Source organism: Vulpes lagopus, chromosome 19 (genome assembly GCF_018345385.1).
Source record: "Vulpes lagopus strain Blue_001 chromosome 19, ASM1834538v1, whole genome shotgun sequence".
NCBI classification, from domain to species: domain Eukaryota; kingdom Metazoa; phylum Chordata; class Mammalia; order Carnivora; family Canidae; genus Vulpes; species Vulpes lagopus.
This window is the reverse complement of record NC_054842.1, coordinates 7,763,400-7,777,210: the sequence shown is the minus strand read 5'-3', so window position 1 is coordinate 7,777,210 and position 13,811 is coordinate 7,763,400. Positions and strand designations below refer to the sequence as shown.

Sequence of the window (13,811 nt, the reverse complement as noted above, 5' to 3'; positions counted from 1 at the left end):
CAATGTACCACATTGCCCCTTCATTCTCAGGTTTTACTGGCTGTCCATTTGTATTTAAGGCAAAAGGGCTGATCAGAAAATCTGTGGATGTGTCTGGGTGAACAGTAAGAAGGGCAACTAGCACTTACACTGGAGTCTCTAAATGCCAAGAGGTAATAAGGTTTTCCTTTGGGGAACCAGCCAACTCACACCTCAACTAGTTTATTCAATTCTTTACAGAAGAAAAATGCCTGGTTGCCTGCTATTCTGCATGCCTAAAGTATTGGGACAAGGACAGAGGTGAAACGTCAACTCTTCCACTTACCAAATTCCACTTAATATCTCCCTCCCCTATTTCAGTTCCACCTGTCACTCTTTCACCCCTCTGTAACCACTGGCCTGGCCATGACTGTAGCCTTTCTGGATCCCTGGATAGATGGGCACCCAGGCCCTTTCTGTATAGTTCAAGGTTCACCCACCAACACTCTTCCATCTTCTTCAGTCACTCCAGAAAATTACCAGACTCTCTCACTGATTGATGTCCCTTCTCCCTCACAGTCTCTATTAACTCATTTATTATCACTGTAATGGGGTCTCAGGAAGCATAAACATATGTGCTTGGTTGATCCAGAAGTGACCAAAAAGGGCATTTTCATATTCATCTGTCCCTGCATCTTTGGCTTTGATTAGGCTGATTCAATGAGACCCCAGCCTACTCCAAGTGTCAATAACCAGTAGGACCTACCAGTCACCTTCCAGGGTACTTGTGTTTTGAAAGAAGTTCATGTTTGAAATAAAAAGAAGGAATTTGCCAGTAGGTTGTGTGTATATGTGTGGCAGGTCCTGGGAGCCTTGCCTACACCCATGCACAACTGCTGCCCATCCCCCAGCTGATGTGTAGGTAGCTAACAGCTCACATCTGTGTCCTTCCCCAGAGAACTGTGAAAAGCTGAAGGGAATCTCCTTCAAGGAGACCCACACTCCCCTTCTACACTGGACAGCCAGCCAATGGTTGACTAACACGGGATACAAAAGGCCAGCCCTCTTGCCTCAAGAAGACAACTTCTTGGTATAATTTATCCTCCTGGGTTCCCCAGCTCAGCTAAGTTAGCTGATGCCACATCCTTACTCAGTCCCGTCCACTTCCCTTACTTCCTTGTTTCTTCCAGTTGCTCCCAAGTCCCTGCCTCAGGCTCTGCTTCTAGGGAACCTGACCCAAGACCATGTGGGAAATACTTTGGTAGAGAACTGGGATGCCTTGGTAAAAATCTCACCACTTAATGAACATCTGGATGCATATCACAAACCTCAAACACTTCTCTGTGTCTCTGTGGTTTTGTCACAACTCTAATCTGCAAGGCACGGCTCACTGACGTGCTAATTTTCCCCTATGCTCAGTGCAGTCAGCAGGTGGGTGGGGCCAGTGAGTGGTTCCACAACTTTGCTCCCACCCTACATAGGTTCGTTTGGCCAAAAAGCAGTTTTGCCTGACCATCCCCTCACCATAGTCTTGGAGCTGTGGTGACCTTGGGTGTTGAGGAAATATTGAAAACAGATTTGGGACTAACAGATTCTTTTCATATTTCCTGGATAGTAGTGGTGCTGCACATTTCACAGATGGCTCAGGGCAGACAAGCAGCACTGCCGCACAGAGTCAGCTCACGGGCTCACTCCAGCCCACTCCTACTTGGAGGGCCTGTCCCTGACGTTGTTCTGAAGCTCTTCTATACAGCAGCACATCCTAGAATCTGATAAGCATCAGACAGGATGGGTGGCCCACCAGCACTCATCATGTTCTAGGCTCCAGGGATGCTTGGGTTGGGAATTTCTAACTCAACCACCAATTCTACAAGATGATGTTCTCACTTCTTCACCTCCCTCATGCCCTCACCAATAAAACATTTAGTGAGCACCTCCTATGTGATCTAAGCTCTGGAATTGGTCTGGGAACAGGTGTCAAGATCAGGAGCCAAGTAACCAGTTCATGACCTCAAAGGGACATTAAGGAAGGCACGTGATGGAATGAGCACTGGGTATTACACAGGACTGATAAATCACTTACCTCTACCTCCAAAACCAATACCTCCAAAACCAATACCTCCAAAACCAATGTTAATTAGTTGAATTTGAATTAAAAAAAAAAAAAGAGCCAGGTTAAATTCAGGTTCTGTCTGACCTCAGATTCTCTGTGCTTACGTCATAACCATTACTTGTAGTGCATCTCCATTCTACACTGTAATAAACTGGGACTGTAGAGGGGGCAAAAAAAAGGATGTATTAAAAAGAAAGTATCATTCCGCAGGTTACTTTTTTTTCCAATTTTAAATCCAGTATAGTTAATATGCAGTGTTATATTCGGGTCAATATTTGTTAATATAATAGCTGTAGTAACCCAGAAGCCCTAAAATCTCAATGTCCTAAATTAAGAGAAATTTAAGTTCTCTCTCAGTCAAATTCCAATTAGGGATTAACAAATGGTCTGCCTTTTGGTAACTCGGATCCTTGACTTTCTTCCATCTTGTGGTCTGCCATCTTCTGGAGCCTTTGAGTCCTTGGCTTCCAGTGGCAAAAGAAGATGATGCAGGTTTTGGTTTTGGTTTTGGTTTTCAAATAACATGCTTTATTGGATCAATTTATTTTTTTTTTAATTTTTATTTTATTTTATTTTTTTTTATTTTTTTATTTTTTTTATTGGATCAATTTAAATGCTACAACAAGAAGAAAGAGAATGAGGTAGATAACCAGAGTGAAGAGATGTATACTGAATGTACGATGCAGTGATTCCACGGTTCTAGCTATTATGCAGTGTTCATCGGATGAGTGTGTTCTTTATCCTCTTCACCTATTTCACACACTACATAGTAACTAAAAAGGGGGAAAAGATACTTTTAAAGGAGGGTTCTGGCAGACACCACTTTAGCTAAGTAATCTATCTTAATTATAATGAATAATGGGTCAAACTGATACTGCCTTCTGAAGTGATAAAGTGGAAGGATACAGCATCATCTGTGTAAATAATTTGTGAAAATGTTTAGCCTGAAACTAACTGAGGGAAACAACCAGACAATTCCAGATTATGGGACAGTCTACAGGACAATTTGCTGATAATCTTCAAATAATGATATAATAATATTATTATTAAAATTTTTATCATTATATATTAATGATGGTGAATTACTATGTTATACATTATAATATATTAGTGATAGGTGAATTATTATATTATATATTATATTATATTAATGGTAGGTGAATCTAGGTGAAGGGTATATGTATGTCCATTGTGCTATTTCTTCAACTTTTTGTAGGTTTAACATTTTCAAGATAAAAACTTCAGAGACTTAAAAAAGATAAGTTTATAACCACTTGGGAAGAGACTCCATGTGTTTAAATCATGTCATTGTTAGACGCAACCCCCCAAACCACATATTTTATCATTTCGCAGATCAGGAAAGGGAGGTGTGGGGGGGGGTGCCTGTGCCCCCTTCCACCAGGCAGGGCCGCAGCCTTTGCCACAGGCACCTGCCACCCTGGGTCCCGGTCGCGAGCATCAAGGTTCTGACCTGATTCTGTTGGGCAATCTTCTGTCCCTTTTTCCAGCGGAGCACTGGTGTCAGGGCTGGCAGTTCTCTCTCCTCCTCCCCAGTCACATGCTCACCCAGGCTGTAGGCGGCTTCAAACACGATGGGGCTGATGACGTCCTGCACTCTCCGCTGAAACAATAAACAAGCAGTCACATTAATTGCTAATACTGGCCGACACGTGCAGAGCATTTCACAGTTTATAAAGACCTTCCACATGGATTGCCTCATATGATCCTCACAACCACCCTTGTGAGGTAAGATTTTATTGCTCTCATATTTCAGATGAGGTAACTGAGGTGGAGCGCAGGGAACGTCTTGTCTAAGGTCACCTTGGTAATAAGTGGGGGCTTCCCCACTCTACCTTGCGTGATGCTCAATCATCTTCTCTTTAGCATATGGAACACATTACCTTACTCGTCTTCCAAATATTCTCCTCAGCCAGCTGACGGGTAGGAGAGCATCTGCACTCACGCTGGAAGCTAACTCTCTGCATTCATAGTGTTTGGATGACCACAGGTCTTTTGTACAGAGATAAATACGGCTCTTGTGCCAGGACAGGAGATCTCAGGACACTGAGGAGACTTTTGTCTTCCCAGGGTTAGGTATTGGTGGCCTTATGTTCTTTCCTCTGAGACCAAAGGGCTTTGAGACCCAAAGGAATGAGAGGCTGATAGTCACAACAGGAATGGAGAGGGAAGGAAGGGAAGAGAGCAAACAGACAATGAACACCTGCAAGATGCCAGGTACTGTGCCAGGTGTTCTCACCAGAAGAGCAACATGCCCAAGCCCTGTGAATTAGGACTTCTTACCCTCCATCATCTAGAAAAGATCAAGGAAAATGCAAGGATACACTCCCCAGGGCACAAGGCTGAAAAGGATTTGAGTCACATCTGTTCAACCCTGGAGCTCTTGGCCTTCTGGCACAAGATGTCACCATCTCTTGGGGACTCTGGGTCCTCCAGTCTCATGGTCTCTGGTTAGAGGCAGGGTACAGGGTAGGTAGTTCTGCGTTAGGGCCAGCATGCCCTGTGAGAGGTGGGCTTCCAAGTGGAGCGGGGCAAATCTGAGGAGTGGCGCCAATAAGCCACATCCCCACTACTCTGCATCTGTCACGGGCAGGGAACCAGCAGAGAAGCAGTGGCCCTTTTAGGGACTGATAGAAGCTGGGCAGGAGGGCAGAAGCTGACCATGGGGCCATGAGCAGAGCCAAGGACTTCACACCACTCTCTGTGCGAAGTGTGGTGGAATTTCAAACAGATTAGAGCTGAGTTCAAAATAATAGAAAGTTCTAAAGTTCCCAAGAAGTGCACAGTGAGGAACTGGCTCCAGCCCCTCCCTGACACCCAGAGCCCCCTTCCAGAGGCAGACACACCTGTCATTTTTGGATATGGGTCCAATCTAAGTGTATGCAGGCAAATCGCAGTTCATGGCATACTGCAGTTTATTTTCTTCACATAGCATGTATCCTGGAGGTGGTTCAGTCAATACACAGAACCCCAGCACCTCTTTCTAAATGGCACACGACGAGTTATGGATGCCCTTACTGACCAATGTTTATACCCAAATCTGCTTTAATAAGTGAATGGGTGGCAGCCCATCCACAGATGAGCAACATTCTCTAAGATGGGGGCCTAGGAACCTCAGTTTCCAGGAGGGGAATAAATAAAAGGGTCTGTGATCAGACAAGTTGGCGGGGGTAGAGAGATGCCAGGTTCAAAAAGTTAAAGAGGGTTTTTATTCTGTTTTTAGCGCAACTGCCTCTGAAAAAGGGTAGGGTAGTCTGTGGAACAGACACTTAGACACAGTGGAGGACAGAGTAGGACTCTCTCACAGCAGCCCAGGAGAGGAGGTGGCACTGGAGCCAGGGCAGTGTGGGGCGGGGAGCCAGATGTGGCCACACCTGTCTGCTGACTGTGGACCACAGGCAGCTCTGGGGGTGGGGGCCTGAGTGGCCAGGGGATGATACATCTTTGTGTTCAGGAAAGCATTCAGGTGGGAACAGATTCAATCATTCAGCATAACTAAAATATAGGACCTCTCCAGCGTAGTAATACGGAAGCCTTTTGGATAAACTGCTTCCAGAAAATTCTCTTGACCTTCAGATTTGAGGGACAGGTCTTTAATACCTATGTCCTCTCTGGGAGTAAAACCTATACTTGGGAAACAGATCTCCTCTGCCTTGCTGACTTTGCTAAGCAGAATTTAAAGGCTGTTGCGGGTGTAGAGAACAATGAGAGTGCAATCTTCATGGTTTTACAAATAAATGCCTCAGTGGTTTTGTTGTTGTTGTTTTAAGAGGGCCTATCTTATGGCTTTTCCTTTAAATCCTTTGTGTTGAAGAAGGTCAGTTACTATGTTTTTATTCTTGGGGGAAAGGTTGAATCTGGGAGTGGGGGAGACAGAAGTGACTTATCATTTCCCAGCTACCAAATGCATGTATTCCAGAGACTCGGCCAAGATGTTACTTTACCTAATCCACATTCCACCTGACCTGGTAGACTATTGCTCCCATTTTGTAGATGAGGCAACAAGAGGTTCAGGAGCTCACATAAATTGCATTTCACCCCAAAGCTAATAATAAGTGGCAGAACCAGACTCATTCTTAGAACCAGAAGCAAAACTCCTTTCCCTGAAGTCCATAAAAAACTATTTAAAGGTTATCCCAACTGCTTTCAGTTCTGACATCACCCTCAAACATCACCTGTTAACTTAAGAGGACAAGGGGCAGGAGTGGGGGCTGTTTCTCATACAAGTAGGAATAGGAGTTACTGACAGCCAGGAAACTGGGTCTGTGGGCGAGCACTGTTCCTAAACATGTGGCCATCAAGCCAGACTCACCAAGGAGGGAAGCCTTACTGGGGTCTCTTATTTGGAATGAGTAATGAAGTCAGACACATAGGCATGCAGATGCTGTGCTGTGGCACTGATTGCAAGAACCTATTTTAATGAAGAAGTTTGGAAAAAAAACAGCCTTTAGTACAAGTCCTGGTGGCTCTGGGCAGAAGGGAACAAAAACACACTGAGCCATAGGCGAGGGCAGGACAGAGGCAGCATTTTTTTTTTTAATTTAGAAACAAATTTTATTTAAGATCTGAAATACAACCTAAAATATCAACTTCTCCAGAAAACCGTGGCTACACAATAATGCATTGCTTCTATCATGTTAGACCCATGCATTAGACTCAAATACAAAAACCATGAAACAAATCACCATCCTTCAACAATTTGAGCAAAAATAGAATGCCTAAGGATCAACATAGATGGGCTTGCAGAGGATGAGCTGTTTTACTTCAAGCACCATAAAAAAAAGGAGCACAAATGCATGGGTTTTCAGGTATATACATTAAGTTGAACCTTTGGCACTAGGAATCAGGGCATTTTGTCACGTAGCATTAACACATATTAGAAAATTGTGTAGTGTCAAAGGGATAGAACCACCAGCATTTAAGCAATGTTGTCAACTAGGCAATAAAATGTTCTACTAAATGTTTCTTCTTCATCTAATTACTGTGTACACTGGTAGCAACTTTGCAATGAGAAAAGGAGCTTGTACTCCTTTCATTTTCTGTTTAAAAACAGAACAGAAAACAAACCGAAACATAAGCCCTGTTATACATTAACAATAATTAACAATCATCAATTATACAAGAAAAAGACTAAGAATGAAAAGAGTGTTTACAGATACCAGACATAACAGTGGGTGGTCACTAGACCCTCACAGGGCTTTGCGGTGGTACTCAGCTGAAGCCACTTTGTAATCACTGGCAGTAAACAGAGATGCAGCACTCTTTGCCAGATATTTTAGGAAATCATGCAAATAGCCCAACAATAATGCAAGGCTCTTCTCATCAAGGGGTGTATATGCCAACATTGCTCCAATTCTTACAAATAATCTCAGTAGGTGTGGGGCTCCATAAACCTGGGACATTGGCGCATCAGGGTGAACCAAGAATATTTCAAAGTGATGTTGGGCACTCAGCTGCTCTACAAATTTGAGAGACCCCAGTATACTGAAATTCTCAGGGGCAGCATTTTGAAAAGCGCCAACACCCCCAAGAGGACATCTCCCTCCCACACTCTGTTTATTTTATCTGAGCTGTGAAGGAAAAGTGGCAGCAACGTTTAGTGGTTTCCTTTTCATTTCTGCAAGCCTCCCTCGGATCAGCACTGCAATTAGTGGAGGAACTCCTTAGGATAGAGGAGGCTTACCGTGTTGGCAAAGGCTGTCATCACTGAAATTTCACTGCTTAAAAAAAAAATCACCATTGCAAACTGAAGCTTCTATAGTAGAGCACTTAATCAATAGACCAAAAGGCAAGAATCTACCTTTTCTCACTAAAAATCTACCAGGAGTCTCTTGATTCTGAAAGTGGAAGGAGCCCCATGGAAAACGCTGCCCAGGCTGGTGGCAGACTTGGTAGTGATTGAGGTTTAACAGGAAACTTACCATATGCTCAATTTGAAACCTACTGGGTGCTTAACTTTGTGCCAGGCCATGTGCAGGCTCTAAAAGAAACAGAGAAGAAAGACCCTGGGGGAAACAGGTAAGCAGTGACAATCCAGTGCAACATGCACAGAACAGAAGAGGCTTCAGGGAATTCAAATGAGGGACATCTGATTTGGACAGAGGCTTGGAAGGCCTTGTCTGTGGCAGAGATAGCACAAGGAGCTTGGGAACCCCAAAGAGGCCCCATGTGCCTGGAGAAGTCCAAGAAGGCTTCTTGGATGAGGTAACATCAAGTAGAGGCCTGAAAGACAAGTGGGAGTTATCCAGTCCAAAAAGAGTGCACAGGGAGAGACTTACCAGGTGGAGGGCTTATGGAGAGGAATGAAAACTTATTCCTTCAGCAAACTGAAAATGGCTCAGTGTAGCAGGAGGGCAGGTTTCTGGGGGCAGGAGTGGGGCATAGCCTGGGATAGATGGTGAAGGACAGTGTGGGGCAGAGATGGGAGAAGGATTGAGGCATGTTACACAGGTAGAATCAGCAGGACTAGGTGTGGGAGGGAGAGCTGAGCCAGAGCCCAGTGCTTGGTGACAAGGAGGGAATGTAGGAGGAAGAGGTTTGGGGAATAGCAGACAAATTCCATTTTACCATGTTGGGCCTAGACATTGTGAGATATCCCTCTGGAAGGCCTCCCAGAGGAGGTGCCCCGGGTTCACCTATAAGACAGAAGGACATCAGCCAGAGAACAGGCAGGAAGCAGGCTGGCCCAGCAGGATGGAGAGGACATGGGCTGTCCAATGGATTGCATGTGATTCCCAAAGTGGGGAAGTAGGGCTCACGGGGAGGAATAGGGAGAGAAGAGGCTGCAGCAGAGAACGGATCTCAGAATTTTCACAGGTTGTGCTGACTTCATCCTGTAAGCTGGGACCAATTGCAAGAAGGGTAAAGTGATGATAGAGGCTATGTTAGAGAAGAATCCCTCTGGTTTCTTACACTGATAGGTAAGATGGGAGGCAGGGAGGCCAGTAAGAGGCTGGAGGAAGCTGTATTCTAGAAAGATCCCTCTAGTTGTAGAATGGAAGTAGACTGATGGGGATAGGCCTGGGGACAAGCAGGATAGGAGGTGGCCGCCATAGGGCTTCAGAGGGAAGATTGTGAAGGTCTTTGCCAGGACACAGCAGTGGTGATGGAGCAAAGGGGAGGGACAGGAGGGTAACTCAGGAGGAAAAGGTGGTAGGACCTGGGGACTGGCTATGAGGATGACCTCTCTTCCATCAAGAGTTATGGAGGATGCCCTAGCATTCAGCTTGCATGAGTGAGTGTATGGACACATGCCACTCAACATAGTGGTACCAGAAGGACAGATGTGCAGAGAGCTTGGGTGTAGACATACTGAGTTTTGTTACACTGCAGAAATCCCCTTCCTGTCTCCAGACTAACTCTGTAAGGAATCTCCCTGACTAGATCAATTTGGCCCTAAAACTCAGCACCTCCTTTTCTCATCTACAAAACCATTTCCCTGCCCCAGTGTCCAGAGTCAGCCTTCCCTGGTAGGGTTCATACAGACCCACCATGGGTCCTCTGCTTATACCACGAGCCCATTCAACCATCTTCCCTGGGTTGGGCTTTGCCCTCCTTTGGACGACCACCTTTCATCCTTCCTTGGCTCACTTCACATGCAAAGACATTATCTTGGGGCCCCTAGAGAGGGCTATGGGGCCTTGCAAGGTCTGTTAGCAAGAGGGAGTGAGGGCCACAGAACAACATGCCTTCCTATGGACTCCCATTCCTTATGGAAAGTCCTTCAAGGCTTTTCCTTCTAACTGATTACCTCACTCTAAAAATGAAATATAAGTAACTCAGATGGAAAATCCTGCAGGGGAAGGCCATGGAAGCAGGTGCCACCTACCACCAGCGTTGCTACTGGAGAAGAGGTTGCTCTGCCCCATTATCCTGGGCTGTCTAGTTGTCTGGGGGTCCAAAGTCTTTGTCTCCTTTATTTGTGGAATCACAGAATTTCACCGGTGAGTATAATTAGTATCAAATCACAGGAACCCACATACCTGCCCGAAAGAGGGCATGAGTTACTAGGTGGGGGGAAACCCTTACCCCCAAGCGATTCAAGTCCAGCCTTTGCTCCAAGACCCAAAGCAAGCAGTTCCTGAGCACCTGTGCACCCAGACCTGCCTTGTGAATTAGAAACCTATTTCTCAGCTGCTTTTCTCCGAAGAAACAGTTTTCATCTTTCTTAGCTAACTAGCAGCTGCAGGGGTCAACTAAATGAAAACAGGAAGGGCTGGCCTCACTTTAAATGTGCAAATAACCTAGAAGGTCAGCAAATAAGCCTCTAGCATTAAGCCAGATAATTGGTTTCGGAAAAACCCTCTAAGTGTTTTTTAAAGAGGCCTTGGTATTTTTTCTTTTTCCAAACAGGAGATTTTTTTGTCCCTTCCCCAGATCCTTTCTGCCTATTTCTCCCTACAATGGGCTCTACTTCTGTCCATGACTGTCCTGCAGGCATGCCCACGAATAGAGAAACCCTGAAAGTGGAATGAAAGTGGAATGCTTTCTCCTTTATCTATCTAATCAGAAGGATTACAAAGGCAGTTCAATGGTTCAGGCAGTTCAAAATACTCAGAAGCTTGAAAATTCTTTGAAAAGCAAGGCGAGGCTTTTACATCTCTAGTAATAACACAGTACACTGTAGAGCCACCCTCAACACAGATAAGAGCAGGGCTGGACACTGCCCCTCCCCCCACCACACACACACACACACACACACACACACACACACACACACACACCTGTTTAAAGGTATTAGAAAACTACAGAGAGGCTGGACTTCAGAGTCTAGGGTCTGAAGGGGAAGGAAAGGACCATGAGTGGACCCCAATATGTGGCACTAGGTGTGGATTTGGAAGCAGCAAAAATGGGAAGCAAAGAAACTGAATGTGAAGTGGTGGCTCAGAGGCCTAGTTTCTGAGTTGAATTTCTGGTACTCTTATGAGTCTGTGAAGATAAAACAGAGCTAAGGGCTATTAAGGTGGCCTGGACTTGAGAACTAGGATCCCAAAGAGAAGAGAAGCATCTGGAGGCTGATATTCAACATCATATTTCCTCCCAGGCATTTGCTGATTCCATTAGCACTCTAGGGCTATGAGATGCAGAAACCCAGCAGAAGAGAGTGGTCAAGACCAGAGAAGGTCTACTGAAGAGCACACTGGACACAGCAGAAGACCAGTGATCCAGAAGGTAAGGCAACAGAAAATATCTGGATTCGAGCATGGAGATGAAAAAAGATGGAATGTTCAGACACATAAAAGGCCACAAGTGAAAGGGAAAATATATTTCTAATGATATAATACTCTTGATAAATATACAAAAAATCAAGCACCATGACTAGCACCATGTAGGTGAGCAATAAACAGTGCCTATTACTTTTATCATAATTTTTAAATGGCAACTTTGAATGTCTGTAAAAAAAAAAAACACCCTGCCCTATTACAAAATGGATTCTTATTATGAACTCCACATGTAGCAAGAAACGATTTCTCATTTTATGAGAGAATAAACTAGGCCAAGTGTGATTTCATTTAGAGTCCTATAAATTTAAAAAAATAAATGAAAATTTAAATTAAAGCGGAGGGAAAAATTCCTGGAAATAATTTTAAGCAAAATCTTCCGAAAAGCACAACTGACTTATAAGAGTCTTACGAGATGAGATTTACCCTGGGAAGAGAGAAAGCTTTATCTTTGGACGAGTTCAGTTATAAACACTGACTAGACAGGGCTCTGAGGCTCAGCTGAATTCAAAGAACTCCAGTAATGCTGTCATGAGAGGCGGAAATAAGTGGTGAGCAACTCAGAACGTCTTGTTTCTGAAAGTTTCTCAGTGAGATTAGAAATTTTAATTATGACAACAGATTCCTTTATACATAATATCTTATGGAAATAGGTATCATCATTAGTCTGGTATGTATTATTTTCTGGCTAGCATCCATGCTCAGGAAGCCATCAATGACTCTTCAGCTGACATATTTGCATACATTATGCATGAAAATCACAAACCCACTGAAGCTTTTTCCCCTTTAAAGACAAAACAACCTCTAGCTAGATATCCGGAAAATGGTTTGCTGTTGTGTTTCAGAGTTTCTGTACGTGTGTGTGTGTGTGTGTGTGTGTGTGTGTGCGAGAGAGAGAGAGAGAGAGAGAGAGAGAGAGAGAGAGAGAGAGAGAGAGGCATGGTGGGGGAGAGTGTTGTTTATTTAGCTGTTACGTATGTTGATATGTTTTCTGATTTTTGTTTTGTTTCTTTTTCTCTGCGAGCATCCATTCCAAAATATGCCGATGGGGGATTAGGACTTTTGACTGTTTAGAAACAATCTTCTAAGAACATGTCACATCTTTGTGTAACGCTCTTTGCAAAGAGACATGTTAATTACATCACAGATAATTACACACATCATTTGTTGGCTAAAAGACAGCAGACAAAATTGGCCCAGCATGGAGATTATCCAGTCAGCATGTCCCTAGGGAGAACCAAATTTTGACTTCTAATCTACTGCGCTGCCCTTCTTCTCTTCATTCTCTCTTCTCATCTCCTATCCCCAAGCCCCCACAGTGGCTTAGAAAAATACTTGTAGTTGAATAAGAAACTAACACAAAAGAAAATGCTAAAAACATAATCCAAGAAAGAAAAATGAGCAGAGTTGGCATAGGTAGCTTTTCCTCTCCACCACCCTTTTCCCACATCATCTCAGCCATCAGTTCTGTATCTGCATGGTGTGTCAGCCTTCAGTCCTCACGTTGGGGCAGATGCTTTAGGACCGCCAGGGTTAAAAGTGGCGGAAACTCAGCAGTCTCTGGCTGTTAAGTGAAGGAGACATGAGGATGAGGGGCAGGGACCTACTTGGCTCAGCAGGCAGTTGAAAACCCTGAGATATCAATCTCCTCTCCCTGCATCTTGTGAGGACAGGGATACAACTGAGCATCTGCTCAGGTCTCACCTCTGACCTTTGCTCCCACTCATGCTGTTCCCATGCCTGGAATGCTCTTCTTCCCACAAAATGGGACTTTACCCTTTGAGACTCAGCTCAAAGCTGCTCCTTCTATGAAACTTTCTTTGAGGATACCAGCCCTCCAGTCATGGCCCACCCAGCAACTAGAACCCCAGGGTCCTCATTACCCAATCTGGCACTTGATTATTTTGTCTTCTATTCCTGTCTTTCCTTAATTTTAAGGATTTCTCCTTACCTTCCATTTAAAGTTTCTGAAGCTGGGATGCATCTTAGCATTGAATAATACATTTATCAGGAGAATGTTTCCCCTCCTCAACTCCTGCCTGAAAAGCTGCCATTACATTGCTGAAATGTAGGAAGGGAGGAAATATAGTACCAGTTCTGGGGGTCAGTTAACTCATGGCTGGTAAGTGTTGCTGTGGGAATCGGATGTCAGCTCTACCTTGAGGTCATAGTCTCTCAGACAAGACCAAGCATGCCCTTGTCCAACAAGGTAGCATGTGGCAGCAGTAGGCAGGACATGGCTCTCAGGGATCCTTCAGTGCTAGGGATGACAGGTGTGTGTGGGAGGGAGGTAGAAAGGTGAGTGGACAGACATTATGGTTGGCCCTCCCAAAGACCTTCATCAGGGTTGCCTTCAGCCAACACTTGGTTGCTGTGTGCCTGCGCCAGGCACCGTATTAGGCATGGGGAAGCAGAGAGGATGCAGGCAGGGGGTGGAGGGTAGTGAGCAAAAAGTCAAGATGCAGAGGGGAAGGTACCCACTCCAGAACTGTGAGAACCCA

At 44.6% G+C, this 13,811-nt stretch overlaps 1 protein-coding gene across 2 annotated transcripts in view; it reads right to left on the bottom strand.

The window, feature by feature from the left end:
• ITGA9 (integrin subunit alpha 9) overlaps nucleotides 1–13,811 on the bottom strand; it is a 337,293-nt gene that overhangs the window by 162,276 nt on the left and 161,206 nt on the right. For both annotated transcript variants that reach the window (XM_041733738.1, XM_041733739.1), the window contains exon 16: nucleotides 3,543–3,692. In XM_041733738.1, the coding sequence (XP_041589672.1) occupies nucleotides 3,543–3,692 (150 nt within the window). The remainder of the gene's footprint in view (nucleotides 1–3,542; nucleotides 3,693–13,811) is intronic.